At 40.4% G+C, this 22,696-nt stretch overlaps 3 protein-coding genes across 6 annotated transcripts in view; 2 read left to right on the plus strand and 1 right to left on the minus strand.

Annotated features, from left to right (window-relative positions):
• prkcaa (protein kinase C, alpha, a) overlaps positions 1-8,105 on the minus strand; it is a 116,939-nt gene extending 108,834 nt beyond the window's left edge. For all 4 annotated transcript variants that reach the window (XM_029511953.1, XM_029511981.1, XM_029511962.1 and 1 more), the window contains exons 1-2: positions 7,782-8,105; positions 5,425-5,456 (exon numbers count right to left, since the gene is read on the minus strand). In XM_029511953.1, coding sequence (XP_029367813.1) covers positions 5,425-5,456; positions 7,782-7,948 — 199 coding nt within the window. In that variant the 5' untranslated portion in view covers positions 7,949-8,105. The remainder of the gene's footprint in view (positions 1-5,424; positions 5,457-7,781) is intronic.
• Positions 8,106-10,306: 2,201 nt separating this feature from the next.
• On the plus strand, positions 10,307-13,831 carry LOC115039276 (beta-2-glycoprotein 1-like). Its single transcript, XM_029497293.1, has 8 exons — positions 10,307-10,376; positions 10,523-10,702; positions 11,222-11,318; positions 11,403-11,479; positions 12,081-12,266; positions 12,422-12,601; positions 12,893-13,090; positions 13,731-13,831. The coding sequence occupies exons 1-8, from the start codon at positions 10,307-10,309 to the stop codon at positions 13,829-13,831; spliced, it is 1,089 nt and encodes a 362-aa protein (XP_029353153.1).
• An 845-nt stretch (positions 13,832-14,676) lies between these two features.
• On the plus strand, positions 14,677-22,282 carry LOC115048763 (beta-2-glycoprotein 1-like). Its single transcript, XM_029510504.1, has 8 exons — positions 14,677-14,848; positions 15,491-15,667; positions 16,112-16,208; positions 16,839-16,915; positions 17,017-17,205; positions 20,729-20,908; positions 21,358-21,555; positions 22,064-22,282. Exons 1-8 carry the CDS (start codon positions 14,773-14,775, stop codon positions 22,126-22,128), a joined length of 1,059 nt encoding a protein of 352 aa, XP_029366364.1. The 5' UTR covers positions 14,677-14,772; the 3' UTR covers positions 22,129-22,282.
• Positions 22,283-22,696: the final 414 nt, after the last annotated feature.

Here is a 22,696-nt window from a genome sequence, read left to right on the forward strand (position 1 = left end):
ATGGGCTAAGATTTTCGTGTGTTTTGTTTTGTTTTATTATTTGGGAGAGCGCAATTGATCAGATTTACTATATAACCGTTGTGAACAAAAATGTTTTTTGAACCATGATACAATGACTGCTGTTTCCTGTTTCATGTAACAATTTGAACTGTAGCACAAGACAACAAATAATAAAATGGCACAAGCTGAATAAAGCTCTAGCCCTTGTGCTAGACAGTTTCCACATTATTTCCCTGTGAGACTACTGAGGCACAGACCAGTATGGTATATTTTGGGCTACCTGTGGTTGAAATTGTAATAAACTCAAGTCTCTCGTAAAAAGATTGGGTTTATTATAGTCCATGTAAGTCCCTGGAGGAATAAGAGCATGAGCCAATTTATCATTGTCTGTACGATGCATAAATCTGCCACACAAAAGAAATGGGACTGCGGTGCCCCAAGAAGCTGGTTACTGGATCGTAATATCCATCCCCAGATTGGACAATCTACTTTCTACTCAAAAAAAAAACAAAAAAAAAAAAAAACACACACTTGAACACCGACCACTAATGAATGAAACCCAGAGTTTAGATATTGCATCTGCCTCTTCATTGACACCACACTGATGCTGAACCAGAGCATTTTAGCCTGCCCTTCTCTGACTACGGATCGTGTGCTGTCTGAGCAAGATGAAAAAATAAAGATCAAATTGCAATTCCAGTTTACCTTTCCGCAGCCTGTCAACAGAGGCTTTGTTGGGAGGTGACTGCAGTGGATGTGCACAATGTTATCCTGAGCATAGTCCAAAGGCAGGTATGATTTACATCTAATATCAGACATACATGCCGTCAGGTTTATAGTGTAGACTTTTATATTCTCGTGACACAAACATGAAGCTTTGAACCAGGCATGGTTCTAGACTGCTTCAAAATGGGGGGGGGGGGTATCAGTAGTGCCCAAAAGGGATAAAGAAACACACAGCTAATGCTAAAGTTAGGTAACACCAACGCACAGCCATCTGAAGCGCTCTGTTGGAATAATTCCACTCCTATTGGACGCAATTAACAAATGTATACTAATAAATCTGTCGACAGTCTTCCACTCCCAGTGGAAAGAGTGCAGACAGACCGGCTGCGTACAGCTAACGGGTGTCTGGGTCAACAGATCAATGAAACTGACTCCACTCCTTCACTGCGTCTTCGCATTTTACGGGGCCAAACCGACTGATCACAGATTGGTGAGCCATTTACTGTTCCACACCTTCATCTCACTTGTGTGGATGAATATCAAAAAAAAAAAAAAAAACTCATTAGTGTCTGCTCCTGTTCATCGGGGAACATTGGAAAGCCTGAGGTGAAATTCAGAAGCCTGGAGTCTGTCATTATGTAAACCCTGAAGACCGTGCACGTCACCTGTGTGAATGATGATGTGAGAGATGATGTGTGTTATGAGAGACTTCAGCCATCACGCCACTGGAATACTGTTTTTGTGTGTGTGTGTGTGTGTGTGTGTGTTTTCTGGTATGCCAGGAACATTGTTTTGTGCGTTTTTTTTTTTTTTTTTGTATCTGTTCCTCTTCTCACATTCACTGACACCTCTATCCTGTCGAAATGAGTTTCTGAGAAGAATTTAAGCAGGACATCTAAAAATATACATCAGCGAAAATCAGCAGGTTAAAAGGGTTATTTTAAAATGTTATTAAAAAATTTTTAATCAGAAGAATTGCATTCAACTGCCTTTTTACAGAGAGAAGGAAGACTTTCTGATACAATTCCAGGCTTCATATCTGTCAAAAGATACCAGAGTAAGCATTAGCGCGGTTTGATGGACTAAAAGGTTGTCGTTAATAAAATCTGATAGTGGGTCGATACTGTGGGACTGCATGCTGCACTAATGGCTTTGTGTTCTAGCTTACAGTAATGGGGCACAATAGGCTCATGATACCAACTACATCCTGCTGGAAAAAGGACACTGGAGAACTGGACTGGGCAAGGAATGAATATTACACTAACATTTCTTTCAGTGAGTGTCTGCAAAGGTAACTTTGAAGCAGGCACTTTGCCCACCAACCAACAAAAGGCTAATGATGAACAGGTTAGTATGAAAGAGGGTAATACGGGCCGCAGACTGGGATTAAGTTGTTGATTTAACTCACAACAAACGCCTGGTGAGAAAGCCTCACCCTTGACCCCGTGAACGCAACATTTCCAACGATGACCGTGTGGCCTTTACATGATCTGAATGGCAAATCTGCTCTTTGCCACGGGTACAAATCACCCGGCTGTATTACAATGTCAACTAAATGGCGATTTGAGATACCCTGCCGCACAACGGAGTGCAGCCGGCCAGAGCCTTGAAACACGACTCTGCAGGGAAAGCAGCCAGGAGACGACAGAAAGATCGTTCATGATGCAGAAAGGTGGTTACTGATAGGCTTGTTTGTTTCCACAACATTAACTCTCCTCAACATTAACTTTGCTCTGATATTTCACAGCCAATGTAATAAATTAATGTTCAGCACAATTAACAGACTCATACTGAACATGTTAAGTCCTCGAATTTTACAGCATCAACACTGCATCCTGGTCGGCACAATGTAAATTAGTAGTATTCCATTAATATTATTAATCATCCTATTACTTTATGGATTAGCACATTTATGACTCCATTCTTGTCCACCCCACCCACAGCAACAACACCACAAGTCATGAACTTTTATATAACTTCATATAGTATTCCCATCCATGAAGCTGTGTCCAAGTCCGTTAAGGCTCATCCCTTTGGCTCTAATTATCAGTTCAGAACAATACATTTAGTAAGAACATTTAAATGAATCACTATTCACGCAACTTCAAGTACATTATAAACAACACTTGTGATGTAATGCTGTTAAGCCGATCCTATTCTGGGAAAAAAGGACATTTACAGGCCTGAAAATGAAATGTCACTCTTGTTAAAGAAATGCCAATCTTCAGTTTATCTCGTTGTTATTTTCAACTATTGACAACTGGGCTCGCTGTGTCTGCTGGAGGACCTGACCCTGAGGCTCAGGTTTAATAATTGATATCTTAACAGATACTGTATTATAAAGTAGGGACCTTTCTCTCTTCCTTTCTCCACCTTCATCTTGATAAAGCAGACATTATTTATTTAACAGACCTAGTCATGGATTTATGGTGGAGGAGACTTTCTGAGTTTGATGGCCTCAGTGTCTGACACACACGCACACACACACACAAAAAGAGCCCTGTTTGCTCTCAAGGGCTCCTTCATGCTGTACTGTAGTCTCTGACGTCCTTGTATTCATTCAATTTATCATCTCCTGTATCAAAAGCACTGACAGTAACAATGAGGAAGGATGCAAATGACAACTTGCTGCGAAAGCAGAGGAGTGTGCTGGCAGACAATCTGACGATAATGTCAGGTTATGCAAAACATGTTAAGCTGTCAACACTCTGACACCTCGGACTGACTAATTGCTGAGCCTGGTCTCACCCAAGTAGGAAGATTACTAGAAGACTGAGAGCAGGCTGCATCTCACCACCGCGAGAGGAGATCACAGAGAAGAGTGGGTGTCGAGTTGTTGGATTGTACATGGGTTAATGTGCATGCTCCTGTATGGGACGCAAACATTATAAGGCCTTAACAGACACACAAGACACTGTGAACCATCAAATTCTATTGATTTGATGAGTAATAAAAACCTCTGCACATCTCACTCACTCTGACACTGAAGAGTAGAGCTTATGAATCACTCTCCAACAGAAGGAAATATTCCTCTGTTCTGCCTGCGTAAGCAACCTCAATCAGCTTTTCCAATCAAGTTGCTCTTTCAACATAAAAAAATGGCATAAAAGTCCAACTCTCTTTTCTATTTCAATTGGACAGGAAACGCTAAAAATACAAGAATATAAAACCCGAAACGGCCCTACCGCTGGCGTTAAAGGTAGGTTGGGACTTTTTGGATAGCTTGCAGGGCCATGTAGCAATGTTTTTATGGATCTTTTTGTAAAGTGTCACCGTTCTACTGATAAGCAGCAGGTGGCTGGAACAGGCCAGGAGAATTAACACACCTTTGGCAGCAAAGAAGGAAACTACAAGTAAGCAACAAATGTGAAAATAAACAACACAGGATTACAAACAGAATATTAAAAATGTTGGCTTCGCAAATATCTCATTAAGAGACTTTAAAGGTGCACACAATGTACGTTACAAAGAAGCACTGAGAACTAATTTATTTTTATTTTTTTTTTACACAGATAACCTTTAATTCAATATTCCTGTGATACAGCCCAGAGGCTTTCTTTTTTGTTTACGCACACAACTAGAGTCTCCAGACATTCAGTGCTGCATGTTCTGATGTACTGTGAAAAGTGAAGACTGGCCAGGTGAAAAACATTACACGAGTCCATAACAAAGTTTGAGTTTGACATCATCCGTGCTGTTACCTGGGCACCCGCAGCCACAGTCAGACTTTGGCAAGACAGAAACTTTCCACATTAGATGGGGAATTCTGAGGGTTGATGCATGCTGAAACTCAAAATGGTATGTTGATAGGAAATCCACCTTCAGTGAGAGATCGCGGATTGAACAGCTGACATAAGCCACAAGGTCTTTCCATATTAGTACACTTTAAGCTTCTTCTACTTTATTCCTCAATCTGCACCTTCGTCCTACCTTTTCTTTAAATAACTGCCATTTCTTCGTCGTTAGCTTGCAAAGTTAACATCCAGCACACAAATAAAATGAGTAAAAGCTTTACTCATTGCCAAGCCCTTTTAGTTGTAATCAGCAGTTAAAAAGGCACATTTGATATATTCATCACCATGGCGATAACGCTGCAACCAGGTGATTTCTGAACCAAAACACACTGTAGTGTGATTGATTCATAAAATTGGACCACAGACACAAACAAATCCCTCTTTTCACTGCCAGCCATACTATCAAGACAAGTTATTCTAGGATCATTTCCTTCTGGCCACATCATTTTGATGCATCATAACCACATTATCACTTTTCTCGGTACAGTATATAATCAAATAATACCATGTTTGTAAAAATGAAAAACACATCATGTGGGTTTGGCATTGTGTTGATGCAGAATGGAAGCTATTGAAACTTGGGCACGTTAAGTGTGATGAGGGTATTTGGTCTGATTAATATTTTGTTCATGCTCTCCAGTGATTCTCTCCATGAGCCAACTATTGGCTGTTCTAACTAGAGACAAATCAGTTATTCACACCAGCCAGAAAATGTGATTTGTGATCGTTTATGTGATATGTGTTCATGCAGTTGAGTGTAATGCTCCGAAGCAGATACTGAAATATGTGGAAAGAAGTGAAAAGCAGAGCTGTCCTGCGTTTTGCCAGAGCTTCTTGCTGACACGCTGCACATGGCCCACATAGAAGACACACACAGCCCTCACAAAAAAAAAATGTGTTTTACCTTGGCACTGGAATCCTTGTTTTCCAAACCCCCTGTGAAAAAAGAGAGAAGGCTGAATTAAATTGTTGTTTTCTGTCTCCCATACACGCAGACATCCAAACACAGTAAATCCATTCATTCATTCATACACAAAAACGTTTGTTCAATCCAGAGACAGGGTGTTGTGTAATGGGCTCCACCACTGAGTCAGAGAACGGTGAAGCTGTTAACATTAATCTTCTCCAACCGAATCAATAAAAAATAAAATATTTTTTAAAAAAAATAAAAAAAAACACACAATACTGAATTGGATTTTTTGACCATAGGTATGTGGATACACTCGACTTTGTCATCATTTCATTTTGGCTCTCTTTAAAATTGAAATCTTAAAGGCTTGGTGTAGAATGAGATTTCTGATATTGGTACATTCAACTGTATGGTTGCTCTTTGTTCAGTATGGCTGAAACATCCCCACTGTGCACAAAGCCTCATCGCTGAAGAAATGCTTCTGAGAGTGTGTTGTGGACCAACAGATGAATTTAGACAGTGCCTGTGTTCGGCCTTATCATCCTCCCCTTGTCACGCATGGACTTCAAGCTGAAGGGCAAAGAGCAAAGCCCTGCCGCTCCCCCTCCAACTTCAGACATCTTCCAGAAAGTCTCACTAGAGAAGTGGAGGATTGTGATTTTGAAACGCAGGGTTGGACAATAATATGTGGGCTTAATGTCCAGGCATATTGGAGAGAGGGGGCGGGCTACACCCTGGACGGGTCAGCAGTCTCTTGCAGGGCCCACATATAGGAGACACACACACTCATGCTCATGCTCCCACCTACGGACAATTTCAAGTCACCAGTTAACTTTATCCAGAGTGCTCTTGGAGGAAGCTGGAGAGCCTGAAGGCACAACGGAAATATGCAAACTCAGAAAGGCAGCAGAGCCCGGGGGTTTGAACCCAGAACTTCCTTCATCCTGTGAGGCAACAGCGCTAACCACTGCTCCACCGTGCAGCAGCACCGGGTTGTTCAGATGCTGTCAAAAGTTGGACTTCTCAATAAACTGTTTAACCACAATGCAGTCAGGGCCATGAAAACACACAGTGCTCAGTACATACTCAGCATGCAAATATACAGCATTTGCTACATTTTTGAATGAAAATGGAAGTTTTTAGTACATTTCTCCTGTTCGTTTCTCTTTATCCATCTGTACCCACAATATGAAATCTGAACTGAAGCTGAAACACTGACTACTACACCAAACACAGCCTCGCAAAAATTCCCGAACCTACTCAAAAGAACAAGCTCATTTGCTCTTGGTCTGAGAGCGCGCCTTGTACATGGGAGGTGGTTAACAGGGCGCAGGTCACGCTGTAAAACTGTCAGGGGCAGAAGCAAAGAGTGCCCCTGATATCACCCTCCTACCTGCAACAAACGTGGGCGTAACTCGACTAAGTTGTCAACAAGTTTACTCCTTTTGCAGGTTCAGAAGAGAAGCAACACAACGAACATTTAAAAGGCCCGAAGCTGCTGAACTGAAGACAGCGCAGGCGTGTGAGAGGCTGCACCTGAATGGTAACTCTCTGAAAGTCAAAATACTGACCTGGGACAGATTTAAAGCTACAACTGGACGGAGATCTGAATATGTTCTACAAAAAAGAAATCTAAATATGATATTGAGAAACAAATGTTTCTGAATATTTGCTGTAAACGTCCACCAGCACGAAGAACTGAGGTGTGAGGAGAGCTGGGTGTTTCAGCTTGACACACTTCTCTGTAGAAGGTGAAGTGTTTTTTCCATATGGCCTCACTCTGCCAGTAAACTACAGGCTTTCGTCCAAAAGTATAAGAAAAGCGCCAGTCAGCAGCTGCACGGACGTTTATCATCAATGAGGGCTTGAGTGGTTTCAGCCCAGTCCAACCCAGTATCTTTGGACTGAAGGCTGGACGGCCTCTGTGTGTGCCAGAAACAGGAGCCCATTAGCCATCCATTAGTTTCAACAGGAGGCCCAGCTGCAACGTGTCACCAGGAAACAACCAAAAAAAAGGACTTTTTAACTGCAGGGATTTATCTTTTAGCTGAACCAAATGTGTTCACTTGTATGCATGCAAGTTGTTCACACACTTGGGGATCCTGGATCCGCCAGAGCCGCTTTCATCTCACTGCATTCACGGTGGGAGTTTCCACCTCAGCTTCACCTCCTGGCTCATTAATAACAACAACAAAACAGCCAAACAGCAAAAACAACCGCAGAGGCTGCAGGAATAAGGAGGGGGGGGGGGGGGGGGGGGGGGGGTCAGTGTGAAGTTGTGTTACATCATCGAGTTGAAGTTGTCGAACATGCAACAGGCAGCAGTCAGACGGAAGGGGGGGGGGTCTTACCAGATGAAGTCCGTGCAATGGCTGCAGAAAGTCGGCTGCTTGAAGAACCGGGCTATGAACTTGTGGTTCTTCACTTCGTGGACGTTCTTCTGTCTCAAAGCTCCTTTTCGGGCGAACCTGTTCGCCACGTCCGCGGTGGACGACTCGTTTGAACTCACATCAGCCATGTCCCGCTGTATTTCTATCTATACGAAAAGCAGAAGCAACAACGATTGAGCACACGCACACGCCGCAGAGCGCTGCTTCAGTCCGGTTGGAGAGGCCGTCCTCACTGGAGACACCCGACTGACTGAATGAGGGTTTCCCCCGCACAGGCTGCTGGGCTGCTCCGCTGACAGCTCCGAGCGCTGTCAAGCGTGCGTCACCGCGGAGGCACGCAACGTCCGGCCCCGCCTTCAAAGTAAAAGCCCTTTGGTGTTTCGCTTTTAATTCGCCCACTTTCACGGTAACTTTCACAGCCTTTGTTCAGGACAACATGGGAACCCGTCTGTGATTTTGAAATTGAAAAAGTAAAAGCAGTCATGCTATAATTGTCTGAGAGTCTCATAAATGTCACAATTGGGGGCTCACAATTACAATTACAGAGTTGCTTTTTTTTTTTGGTGTGTGGGGGGGCATAGGAAAGTAAAAGGAGTGAAAAGGTAAAAGCATATATGTCAGATCAGATGTCTAGTTGCACTGTAATGGTGTTGCCATGTCCAGCTCCACCTTCCAAGCAAAAGGTTTTTTCAAATTCAGATTTTAAAGAATCTGTTAACTATGAACACATATATACAGTGAGTACACCGTTTTTCTGGAGGAAATGGGAACCTGTGGGAGGATTGGTTTTGCTTTGTCAATTCTGAAAGGGAAAAGTAAAAGCAGTGGGACTGTAACTATCTGAAGTTGCATATGCAACATCAAGTCTAACTTTCAGCATGAATATTACACTGTAGCCTACAAGCTTCATGGCCATTGTTGAAGCTCTCTTGAAATTGTTGCAGCTGTGTTTTAAAGCGTATGCTGTCCAGTGTGGGGCCATTTTTAAAAAGACAGTACGGCTCAGCAGCACCACCAACTCTGAATGGGTGATTAAACATAAAGTTGAGCCAAAAGCTCTCAAACTGATACAGCAGAGAATTATGTAAGACGCATGACGATAGGAATTATTACGATTAAGAGGCTGTTGGACCACATTAGTTTTAGTGAGGTTTACTTAATATGCGACTGGTTGTGTAACTGGGTTGTAATTTGAAAATCCTCACAGTGCCATTAAAAAAAAAAGCCTGCAGTGTGCCCAGTGTTTGGGACGCCTTTAATTTTAGTAACCCTGGTGAAGATGCCCTTGTATTCAAAGATGCATGAAAGCAAAAGCAAAACCAAAACAACTTTTTAAATCATCTGTTGTTAAACCTCAGCAACCTCTCCATTGTCACAGTGTTTTGACTTGTAGGCCTAGAATGGATTTTAAAAATCTAAACTCAAATATGTATTGCCCATTTTAATCTCATTTATTTTATGTCCAATGATATTCTTTAAACTGTGCTTTTCAATAGCTTATTTTGAAGACTCACTTCCTGGCGTGTTTGTGTGCGTGCGCGTGTGCGCGGGCGCGTATCCCTTTGTAACTTGACCCCTGTCTATCGGCTGATGTCACGCCAGGGGAGGGAGGAGGCCCCTGGCCCGGCTGCAGGATCTTGGTATGGGAGCGTCATCATGTGGAAAAATCAGCTCATTGCACCATGACAGCTGCTCCACAGCAGGATATGCTCATTATGTTGGGCAGCAGCCGGTCACCCATGTGGTGCATTCATATATTTGTGTGACTTCTTTCTATGCAAATTTACATTTTTTATTATTTATTCATTATTTTTAATTTTTTCAAAGTGTATTGAAATACATCTAGGCCTGTATTCTGGTTTGTCTCTGATAATCTGCTGAGCTGTTTTCCAGGCTGTCCTTGAAGATCTCGTTTTATACGGATATGACTTTATTTCTGACATTTACTCTCGCTGTCGGGAGTTCAACAAGTCTTTCCAATATGTCAGTTCTTGGAGGTTCACTGACCAGCAGTGCAGCCGGCTAACTATAACACACTGTCTTACGTGCAAAACGAATATTTGCAAAACAAATTCAGGTTATCAGGTACCATTCTCTGAATCTATATGACACAGAGTTCAAGCCCACTTAAGAGACCACTCATTTAAATAACAGTGACACAGGAGATCATCACAGGAAATCCACAGATCATTTGACCTAGTATGGTTACTGTATCATTTTGTATTTTTTGATTAACTTGACAGTCAAGCTCAGAATAAAACAGTATAAAAAAAGTTGTCATTTGTTTTAAGTACAAAAACTCGTGTACCAAATCACCTCTAGGTAAATATGCAAAAGTTCAGACCTTTGTACTGAATCAATACGGGCCTAAACAGGAATCTGATTGGAGCAGGCTGTCACGCACCCATTACCCAGCAGCCCTAATGTTGGCCCCATGTCCCTCTGCCAGATACAGTGGATACTAAGGAGGCTGCAGCTTCAAGAAGATGGCTCCAACTTTGGTTTGGCTGCTCCTCTGCCAGCTAACTTTATACACAACTGTAACATCCAAGAAAGGTAAAAATGGAGCAAGCGAGTTGCTTCATTCATACGTGAGCATGAAATAAATTTCTTGTGCTTAATGGCAACACAAAGGAAGTTATAAATGTTATTTCTGTTCATCTTAACCCTAACACGTTGTCCACGTGCTGTGGTTCCTCTAGTGTGCAGCCGCCCACCGCTCACCGATGGGATTGATGAGTCTACCCTGAAACGAGTGTACGAAGTTGGAGAAGAGGTGACTCTCACGTGTGGACAGGGGTACCTAGCTTCAACAGCAGCCTCTCAACGGATAGCCTGTACTGGCACAGGAGAATGGACACAGTCCAACCTGGCATGTTCCCGTGAGTTGATATTTCAGATTTTGTTAAAAAGAAATTGTCCTTCTGATGACTGTTAAAGAAGAATCACAACACTGCCCTTCAACCCCTAAAGGCATCAACACATTGTGCTGGTTAGTTTATTTTGTTCACAGATACCAAGCTTCTGTAGTCTCTCCTCTCACATAAATGTGGTTTCATGAATTTCCTGCTAAAACAAGAACAAAAATCCCGGAGGATTTAAAAAAATATCTAATATATTGCCAATCTACAGAAACAATTTAGATTTACAATAATAATTTGGAGCCACAATCTTAAGCACACTAGTTTTAACATCAGGCATACAGTAACGTTGAGCTTCAAAGAGAAGATATGTTGTATAAGTAAAATGGCAAAATTCTGGTCTAGCTAAGTTTGGCAGCTTATTAGTTTTTTCTTTTACCCATTTATTCTCTCTGTTGTACTTTACTACAATAATATATCTGACCCACCTGAGATATCAATTCACCATCGTCAATACTGTATTACTTTATATTCATACAGCGAGGATGTGCCCCATCCCCAAACCTCTGCAGCCATTAGCAAGGGGGAGGACAGAAGCTCCATTCAAGACTGTGCTCAACTTCTCGTGTGACGACGGGTAAGAATCATTTTACAGCTCCAGCGCGAGCTGCGTCTTACATTAAAACACAATTTCTGAATGGAATGAACTTTTGTTAATCAGGTATGTCATGCAAGGAGCCAATGAGAGCAGGTGCTTACATGATGGCACCTGGAGCAATCCACCCCCTCTCTGCAAAGGTTAGACATTAGACAGAGTCCAAGTATAGACAGACCATCAGCGCTGAGTAGAGAGCGCTCACATCCACTCCACATTAGTGTGAAAGCAATCTAATTTAGAAGCTCCTGTTTTTATGTCAATATTTTTTTTTTTCTTGATTGGGTTTCTGTATATTTACATTCATGTTTTGACAGGAATTACCTCTGTTCATTGGAAGCAATGGGCGCAGTATGAATTTGTGTAAATTGTCATAAATATATATATATGTAAAAAAAAAAATTTGATTATTGTACACCCTAAACACACCAAGCTACGAATATTATGCTTTTGGAATTATTAGTTTATTAATAATACTCAGTTAAAAGTAATCCAACAGTGCTGCAATGTATCTTCCTGTTAAAAAAAGGCGTTAATTAAGCTATAATCTTACTGTGATGTGATTATTATACTTAAGTTTTTTTACCATTATTTTGCCTACTTCATTCAATTATTTTGAGTATTGGTACTCTAAATAAATAATAAAATGTACAATGCAATACAATTAAACAGGAGTAGATGAGGGTGGGTGTTGGGTGTGGATTTTGCACTTGAAGTTAATGCCATCCCTTACTGTCCTTACAGCTGTGAACTGCCCTTTGCCCAAGCCGCCTGGAGATGGAAGAATTGTCCATAATAAGCCAGTCACAGGAACCACGACCATGTATGGGCAAAGCTGGACATATGAGTGCAACCCACCCAAAGCGCCAAGCTATGAGAAGGGAGCCTGCATGGCCGATGGGAGGGCAACTGAGCCACCGGTGTGCCGAGGTACTCCAAATCCTCCAAATCTTTGAGTTGTGATAGCCAAAAAAGTCTCACAGCATTTTCAGAACTTTTTCTGTGGCTTCTTCTGTCTTGGAACGGTTTAACCATGCAATCGGAACCGCTACATAAAACTCACCTCATGTTTTTCATTATTCCAGATGTGAGTTGCTCCATTCCATCAGGTATACCAAATGGGTTCATCACATTTGCTGTGATGAGACAACATAGGTACAAGGAGACGGTTAAATACGGCTGTAATGATCACTATGTTCTGGATGGTGACGCTGAAATACACTGCCAAAACACCGGAAATTGGTCTTCCAAGCCTGTCTGTAGAGGTGAGTCATGGGAAAATTACATCCTAAAAGCTCACCTCGGGCTGCATTCGTTGTATTTATATTCCGTTGGTGCAAAGCAGTTCAGATTCAGTTTCAGAGCAGTCAGGTAGTCAACCAAAGGTATCCAGATATGCTCTGGCTGCAACCGGGCAGTGTCAAGCCCTGTGATTCTTCTCAGCTGTCAGCACCGCTTTAAATGCAAATATAGGAGAGCACATTTGAACGAGCCTTCAACTATAACGCTGATGTCTGGTCAAAACATGCTTTGAGTGCTCTGCTTATTCCATCCAGCTCCCTGCAAGGTTGGGATTAAAAGAGGCCGCATTTTCTACAATGCCAGTAAGCTTTGGATTGGCGACCTGAAACCCAACAGAATCCTCCATGGGGAGCATGTTGCCTTCTATTGTCTGAACAAAGCTGACCGTTGTGGCTATCCTGTGGCCACCACCTGTAATGACGGTATCCTCCCCATCCCAGAGTGCTTTCAGGGTGAGTTGATGCTGGCTTAATAGAGCCAAGGGCCACAGACTTTTACCTGTAATTATGCGAAACCTCGCCTAATGTTGTGTTTTGTTGCATTCCACCTAAACCTTCACATTTCACATTTCTATGATTGCTAATGTCAGAAGATGTAGACTGTAAAGGTATGGCAATTTATGCTTAAGTTTATATTTGTCAACCATGCAGCTCGGCCTTGATGATGTGGAGCTGTGTTTCAGAAAACCTGAGCTCCTTTGTGTAACATTAACTGTTGAAACAATATTCTCAGATTTAAAAGGGCAGCCTGCAAATTCTTTTGGCCTTGTTTGCAGGCCTAATATTTCCTGCAAAGAATCGTTAGGATAGGTTGGGGTGGGAAGGACCCACCCATTTGAAAATTAGTGTCCTGGAAGAGAAGGCTGTATTTCTTGTTTTACTGAATGACTGATTATTCAGATTGTTTAGGATATTTCAAAATATTGGGCCCCATTACCTTGCTAACAGAAATACAAAGTTGCTGAGCTTTATAAAAAAAGAAAAAGAAAAACAAAAAGTTATGTAATAATGCTATTGCGCCTGTGATGTTTTTGTACTGTTACATAAAACTGTTGACTACAGTAATATCTGCCTTTATTTTTCATCCTTATAGAACCAGGTAAGGTGGAATACAACTTAAGGCCTAAAACACTTCCATCAGAAATCACAATGTGCGCTGCCTCACCTCCTGCAAGCCCCACAAACTCTACATGATCTGCGCGACTTTCCACGCAACTGTCTTCAACACTGTGTTCATTAATAGGACATGATTGACTGGATAATGCTTAATAAATCTGTAATAAAATGCTGTAAGACATTATTATTTTCAATAACATGGTGTAGAGGGACCTGAGGGAAACTGTAAACACACATACTGTACATCCAGTAACCAGGTTACAATAAAAGCAATGTCATGATTTCACTTCTGCCTTCTTCTCCTCTTTTTCTTGAACTAGGTGTGTCTAAAATTATATAATTTTATGCTGTTATTCAAAGCTTTTTCTAAATCAGATTTCAAAATCAAATCAAATCAAATCAGATTTATTTGTATAACGCCAAATCATAACAAAGTTACATCAAGGCGCTTTACATATATAGCAGGTCTTGACCAAACTCTTTATAAATTTATTTAAAGAGACCCAACAGATCCCCCGCTGAACAAGCACTTGGCGACAGTGGCAAGGAAAAACTTCTCGCTGAAAAATAAATAAAGCAATCTATGTCTTACGTTTTTGCTTACATCGGGACAATGCAACATAAAGAATGTTCTGAAAGTTGTACTGATGTGTCTGTCACATCATGCTGACATTGTTAACAGTCTTTAAACACAAGCAAAGCGCATTTCAAGTTACACAAAACACAAAGAAAAAAAATCTTTTCTTCTTTTTCACGATGTTGCATCAGTTAGGGGCTTTCAACTTCTGCAGCTTCCCATTTCCAGCAAAATGTCACATGGATTACAATTTTCTATGTTACACAACAGGCAAAAAAAAAAAAAAAAAACACAGAACAAGCAAAGCATCTGCAGGGAACAGTTACTTCACTCTTGTCTGTTTACCTTTAGAGAAACACAAGCAGCACAAACTGAAGAGAGATTCAGTTTTGGAACTACGGAGCACAGCAAAGACTTTAGGACTGTCTGGACTGGGACAAGGATGAGACACATGCAGACTTTCCTGCCACTGTGTGCACTTGTATTCTTCACCACCATGACATTTGGGCAGGAAAATGGTATTTGCTAATGTTACTGTCTTTCATTTTGTATCATTTGGCTTCAACTGTGTATGTGCGAATGTATTATTTCACTGTTCACCCTCAACATCTTTCTAGATAGAGATTTATTTCAGCATCTGTTTGAGTAGAAACAGCCACATTTATTTTATAATTTCATTTCATTTACTATTCCAGAAAGTTTGTTTCAACTGTGTTGTTCCTCTCACAAAAAAGCTAATAGAGTTGGTTCTTTTCTGATCTGTCTATAAATGTTTTTACTACCAATACTAAAACCTATTTTCCTTTTACTGTTAAAGTATTTTTTCCCATTTTCACTCATTTATTTATATGTACTGATTTTCCTATGTCAGATCAGTATTAGGAAAACAGTAATATTTATATACTAACTTGACACTTAAGTGAAAATAGTTTATGATTGTATCATTCCTGAAGTAATAACCTGATGTTTATGAGCTTTCAGGATTATGATAAGAAAATTAATTGGGATTTTGCAAGTATTACTAAAGTAATAAGTAGTAAGTAGTACTAAAATAATACTAAGTATTACTCTTGGAATACGTGTATAGATATATAGATTGTGTATTTCTTTGTTTTCTATTTGAGAGTCTCTATTATCATTAAATCCTTGTGTCCTTGCAGCATGTTCTAGGCCTTCATTTTCTGACAACATTGAGATGGATGGGATCCAGAGATACTTTAACCCTGGTGAAGAGTTAACGCTGTCCTGTAAACAAGGATACACTCCGCTGTCTGGCCCTCGGACGGTTGTTTGTGGTCGAAGTGGACAATGGACAAAAACGAAATTAAAGTGCATACGTGGGTCTCCATTACTGTAGTGAGAACTTATGCTCATGTGACTGAGCATCTTGTATAGGTGATTTATACTTGTGAATCGTTTACAACTCCTTCTCTAGGAAAACTCAAAAGAAACTTTTTACTATTCCTAGCGACACTGTAACCAGTATTTCAAGTTGTAATTGGAAATGCTCACATCAATATTCTTGATCGTATAGATAGATTTTCTACATACATAGACTTTTTTTTTTTATCTTGCTTTAGTTAATTTGTCAAAGCATGGAAAACAGTCAGTGTTTTGGAAAGTTTTAGATGTCTGAACAACTAGATCATTGCTTGACTACTGAGTGTAACTGCAGTAGCTACAACCTACATGAAGCTCTATTTTTATTACTGATAAAAATAAATACATAGCAATAGCTTCTTTTCAAACATGTGCTCTCTGTGCTATATTCGCCTCTGCAGCAAAGCGCTGTCCCTATCCTGATCCACCAGATAATGGAGAACTGTACTATGAGGATACCGTGTACCAGAGTACCGTCAACTACACGTGTAATGAAGGGTAAATTCAAGAACATGTTGAATTTTATTGTTTATTTATCTAAGCAACAATGTGAGACCAGATTTCGCCCTTTATTCTCGTACTCACCATTTTTAACCCTAACCCCAATCAGGTACATCTGCTTGATGACATAATAGTAAAGCATGAATTGTGAATTTTAAGCAACAAGACTCATACATGGTAACTTTTGTTACAAACAAAAGTTTTGTTTTGTCTGAATGTTCTTCTGAGGACAAAATCAAAATCTTCATCATTAATGAAATCCATGCAATAAAACGACTCTACAGACAACTGTTTGTCTAACTTTGCTAGCAGACAAAAATCCACACAAGTTAAAACTAGTTTTATTAATGAAATAGGTAATATACTCTATTTTAGCAATAACAGAAATATCTATTCAAAACAGATAACTTTATTGACGACTATGCTTATCACACATAAGATGCAGAACATTGACCAGTAAACTAATATCAGAATCCTCTTCAGCCTCACTTATTTTATGTGGTGCTGAGTTTTACTTTACAGTACTTTCCTTTTATGTACCGACATTTGGCTTCAAACGCATTCAACCTCATTTGAATCAGTTATATAGTAATTAATGGAAATGTTTGCTTGAACTGATTTAATCAGGTTTGTCTTGACGGGAGCCAGGACTGCTACATGCCAAGCCAATGGAACATGGAGCGCCTCCGCACCGGAGTGCAAGCGTATGTGAACTAGCACTGAACTGTAGCTGCTCTTATGCAACATTATTAAGTCAATAAAAGTGTAAATTCAACTGACATGCTCTCTTTCTCTCTCCTTCTAGCTGTGACCTGTGGTCTTGCTCCGATCCCAGAGTTTGGGATGATAGTTTATGAAAAAAGGATTAGAGGGGATACCGTCGACTATGGCGTCACAGGGACGTATAAGTGCCTGCCCCCTCATGTGGTTGTCGGCAATGCAAGAGCAGAGTGCACTGCCAGCGGCACCTGGACTAAAACACCTGTATGTCAAGGTATGAAATACCTACTGCAAGACACATTTAATACTCACGAACCAACAATTGAAATATGGATGATTGAGCAAACCGCTATCCGTGTCTGCGTCTGTTCAACCGTGCATTATCTGCATCCGTAATCGGGATTTAAACCGGAAGTGGGTGTGGTTTATACGGAGGTTGTATTTTTAAGCCTGAAATTGAGATGGGCTGATCAGAAGTTGCTATATATATTGGAAGCCTAAGTATATTTTAACTTACAGCTTGATTTGTATTACACAAAGGCAGGAAGAGCGAGCTGACCGGAAGAAAACCTGACCCGGTGAAAAAACAGTGCAAATGAGAAACGTGATGCGGGCTGCATGCAGCACCGCTTCTGTTACGAATCAAGTTTTTACCCCATTTAAGTGGGGCAGATTTGAAACGGGGCTATTTTAAAATGATGATGTAGCCTACGTTTTTAGCACTATTAGGTTGAATGAGCTCACCGGGGGACTCGATCAGGTAGCGGTATGTCTACTGGCCGTTGTGTCAACCGATTCGGTTCCCCTTTATGCTGATTTACTGCTGAATCGTGCGTAGGTGCTATGTTACTGTGTGTACTTAAAGAAGAAACGTGGTGATACACACCAGGTAATAATACGACCAAGATATATGATGTAGAATGACCCGATCGTTATGGAGAAATAATCCATGTAGGGTGAGGATCATACATCGTGGCCATGTCTGTACGTGTTCCGGTTAAGAATATGTGGCCGTATTATTACCTGGAACACGCATTAGCTTGTAGCCAGAGTTTGGATGTCTTCTGTGGACATCACTTACAACAACACGGTGCAACTCCTCATCACAGAACCCAGTCCTTGTGTGTGTTGTTGTGCCTGAAGCAGTGGAGTACTTCTTCAACATTTGCGGTCAATATCTTTGTGCAGAAATAAAGCCAACAAGTTAAATAAATTCCTCTGCCCCCCATGTCACTGTCTCTGTGACCTGACTGCAGCTGGAGCCCTCTCCGTCTCTTCCTTTCTGATGGAGCTGCCAAACTCAGCTGTTTCTGTCAAAGATAATGTTTTGTGCTGGCTTTGATTCAAGCTAGGCTAATGGACGTTAGCATTAGAGCTGGCCAGTTTGTTTACGTTACAAGCTAACGGCCCTGTTTCTTACCTTGCTCTACGTTTCTCGTCCCAAATTCACCGTCACCTTTTTAAAAAACATTTGTGTGGAAAATTTCTCAACCCTTTATTTTCTTATTCTTCTTTCTTTTCCTTTCTGATCACCGGACTGATGCTGACTGGACATTTTCCTACCGAACTTCAGACAACAGGCTAGCATAGTAACAGTAACCAGGGGGCGGGGCTACAAATTAGGAAGAAAACAAGTAGTTATATATAGTAATATATATAGTAACTTGTGTATAATATATATCGTTCGCTTTTACTGGTCTAGTCTGTCTCCGTCCTGTCTCCGGTCTAGTCTCGGTCCGTTCCTGGAGGGGTGCCAGACCGGTCTGGTCTGGTTCGGCCTAGGTCCTGGGGGGGGCGCCGTATCTGCATTAGCCCAGTCCATCACTCGCAACCAATTAACTCCGTAGACACGTTCAGGTGCCCACACCGGGAATGGACCTTTACATTCATATCATACATTACATATACATATCATATATTGTACATACATATCATATATTTACAGTTGTTACACTTGTTACATTATATACATATATATATTACAGTCATTACATCATGTTACATTTACAGTCTATTACATCACTAAACCCCGGGGTTACATTACAGTCCTACATTATAGCGTACATTCATATCACCTACCCTAGCCAGGAATCGAACCCCTCCCACCTAGGTGCGGGGCGGCAGCGTTACCGCTGCACCACAGCGCTGCTCGAGTTACAGACTACATTTGCGCTATTTCACCATTTCACGTTTACGTCACGTGACCCAACCGTGATGACGCAGCTCACCCAAAGTGGGCTGGGATTGGCTCCAGCACCCCACGTGACCTCTTCTTCTTAGCTCCGAGTCCACGTCTGTTGATTTGTTAATAATTTTTATGAGTAAATAAATACCATGCTTTGTTGCTGAAATTCTGTTGTGTATATGCTACAGTTTAACTGGTTGATCGATCAATGACAATTATGTAGACCTATAGCCTATTTTATGGGCATGTCGTGCAAGAGATGGGAAAAAATATGTTAAGTGTTCAGTGGCTAAGTGATCCGGCAGTGAGGTTTACTTAACGTAGGCTACTCTCGCACAGCTATGCTAGCTGGCATTTACACAAAGATTGACAAAGAATGGCCGAACAAATGCATTCTCAATTTATTTTGTTATATAATAAATACCATACCAGTAACCTACACATTGGCTTGTTCCATTTCGCTTTCCGTACACCCAGCTGTTTCTATTTGCGTTTCTTACGCACGGTAACTTAGCAACTACGCACGATGTTTCAAGCTAACTACTGGACAGTGTATTTTAAATTATGCCGCTGATTGTCTTCTTCTCCGGTGGGAGTGGCCTCCGCAGTGTGACGCGTTGCGCTCCGCCTGATCACAGGACGCCCTGAGCAGGATATTGACTCGTTTTACTCGTGCGGTACTTGTATTCGTCACAATTGCTATTGGCCTGGTATCTGGCTCACCCCTAAATTTAAACACACTATTCCCACATTTCTTAACAATTCTTTGTTTCACAGTCCACTCTTTATCTTAGTATCAACAGATGATCAAACAATCCCAGGCAGCACCAAATGTTAAAGACAACAGAGATTATCAAACATACAGAAAAACGTCTACTTTTGAGTAGAAATTTTCAAACTTTCTCCTAAGCTTTCTGGCCACTCTTTAATGACAGAAAATGACAATAAGCAACAGTATGGGAGTCCAGTGGGCATCTAGATGCTACATTACCCCATAGGATACACATTTTTTTAAACCCATGATATGTAGCAAAGCTTTGTAATTTAGACACATTACACATTAACTTCCTAACTTCTGTATTGATATGATGGATGGTCACACTACCTCTAAATTTAAAATAAACAACCTCCGGAGCTCTCCAAGCTTTCCCAATACACAAATGAAAACATTTAAGTTGACATAAAAAAAAGGAGAGATTGCGTTCTGTGAATGTAACTGCAGTGCAACAGTTGTTGGTGAGGACTTTTTTGTATTTTTAATTCCACTTGATAGAAGCCCGTACAACCCTCAAACAACACTTCATTCATCATTCACCTTCAATTATCATTTTTACATCTTTTTAGAAACTACTGAGGTCTGAAAAGATTATTCTGTATCTCATTGGGGGTTACTGTCTGTAAAATTCCTTTTCACTTCACTGTGGGAAAAAAAAACACAAATTTATAGTCACATGATGATTACTATGAAATGGAGGGAGCTAAAAATGATAACAGATTATCCTAAATTAGACTGAATTCAATTCAGTTTTATTCAGCATAAATACGCCAATATTTTCATCAGCAGCACATAAGTACAACAACATCAGTTTACTTTAAATTTGTTCCTTCACAGTGGTGACGTGCCCTCCCCCGGGGGGCATTAACAAAGGCTACATGTCGAGCGATGCCCAAAGAGACTTTGATTTCATGGAAACAGTCAAATACGGCTGTGAAGGAGACTATGTACTGGAGGGAAACCTGGAGGCTGTTTGCCAGCAGAATGGGGAATGGTCTCAAAAGCCTTCTTGCAAAGGTAGGACTAAAACCAATATTAAAGTAATTTTAAATTGGTAGAGCAGCATTTATTGAATGGTTTTTTATTATATTTATTTACTGACTTCATATTAGTAAGTGGTATAGGAGAGGAATCTTTTCTGGTTAAAATCAATGCATTCCTGTTATGAGTCTTTCCTGTGACTTTTGTTGGTGCTATTCACGTCCTAGCCTACACCAAAAATTTTACTTGTATTTTTTTCAATCCCATGAAGAGCTTACCTCTGTTGACAATTTAAAATCTAAATAAGCTAGGCAATGCAATGCTCTTGATTGTTTCAAGATTTCTGAAAACATATTAATAAAATATTAATAAGACTGCTTGATATGTTTTCAAATTCATAATAAAGAAATTTGATATGTTTTCAAATCAATAAAATTATTGGTTGGTTAAAAAAAAACAAAAAACATTTCACTCCTTGTCACTAGCTCCTTGCAGTGTTGGCGTACAGAGAGGAAGGATATTATACAAGGGACAGAAACTCTGGATCAAAGACCTGAAGCCCAACAAAATCTTACACCATGAAATTGTCTCATTTTATTGCATTGACAAAAACAACGAGTGCGTTTATGCCATGCCAACCCAGTGCATCAATGGAAAACTCAAGATACCTGATTGTTTTGAAGGTAAGGAATGTTTACTTAAAGGGCAACATACAGTACCAGTCAAAAGTTTTGACGCACTTTCCCATTCATTTGAAGCATTTAAATGGTGCTGTATATCTTAAATAGCTTCCTTTATGTTATATGTTTGTATATATTCTCACCTTGCTATCACCCTTCACCTCTTAACCTAGTTATTTTCTCAAGACGATTTGCAGGAAATACTTCTTTGGAGCTGCTGAATTGTTGAAATCAAATAATAGTTTTTCCTCTGTGGAAGCGCCCCTTTCATTTTTGTAATTGTGCTTCTCATATGGAAAATATTACAACATATGCCTTACTGAATGCATTTCTCTTACTATAATACAAATTATAATAGATTATTTTATTGATAGTTTTTTGGCTTATTATCATGTACGTTTCCTGACCTGAGGTGTAAACAAGAAAATGGCTATAATTGAACCTTGAGCCTTGAAAATGCACCCATTCTTACCCCCTTCGTGTATCTGTGTGTGTGTCTCTTTCTCCACAGAGCCCAGTGAAGTCCAGTTTAATTTAGCCTCAGGTAACCAAACATCAGAAATTCGACAGTGCTGAAACAGGAATGGGTCCCTTATCAGACAGCAATTAAGGCACTGTAGTCTGGAATATGAGCTTGTGTGTGCTGGTCTCTCAAATTAAAGATGATGGTCTAACTCAAGATGTTTCTTTGTTTTATGCAACAGAGTTCCCAAAAATTTTTATGCTTTACTTTGGTGTAGTTACTTCAAAATACAACATAAAGTTTCACTGTAAGGCTGACGATGATATGCAGTTGCACTGTACTGATTAATTGATTGATTGTGTTAGCCCTATTCCAGGAAATGTGTTGTTTTGGTTGTTGCTGAGGTGACAGCAATGTCTCCCCCTTGGTTTATCAATGAGATGCAACATCAAACATAGCTCACTGGCTTTATTTACTAGGGCATCGTGATGCACAAAAGTTATGTTTGTACCAATATAGGCCATAATTTAAAATAAAGTTTATTTTGGATGAACATGTAATTTTCATACAGCTATCGCCATAATTCTAAACCTCTTAGAATAAATGTTTGTGGAAATTCCAAGATTTGAAATTAGATTGGACACTTTGAGTGTACTTCGTGAATTTTAAATGTAGATTTGG

This window comes from Echeneis naucrates, chromosome 1, assembly GCF_900963305.1.
Source record: "Echeneis naucrates chromosome 1, fEcheNa1.1, whole genome shotgun sequence".
In the NCBI taxonomy this organism is placed as follows: domain Eukaryota; kingdom Metazoa; phylum Chordata; class Actinopteri; order Carangiformes; family Echeneidae; genus Echeneis; species Echeneis naucrates.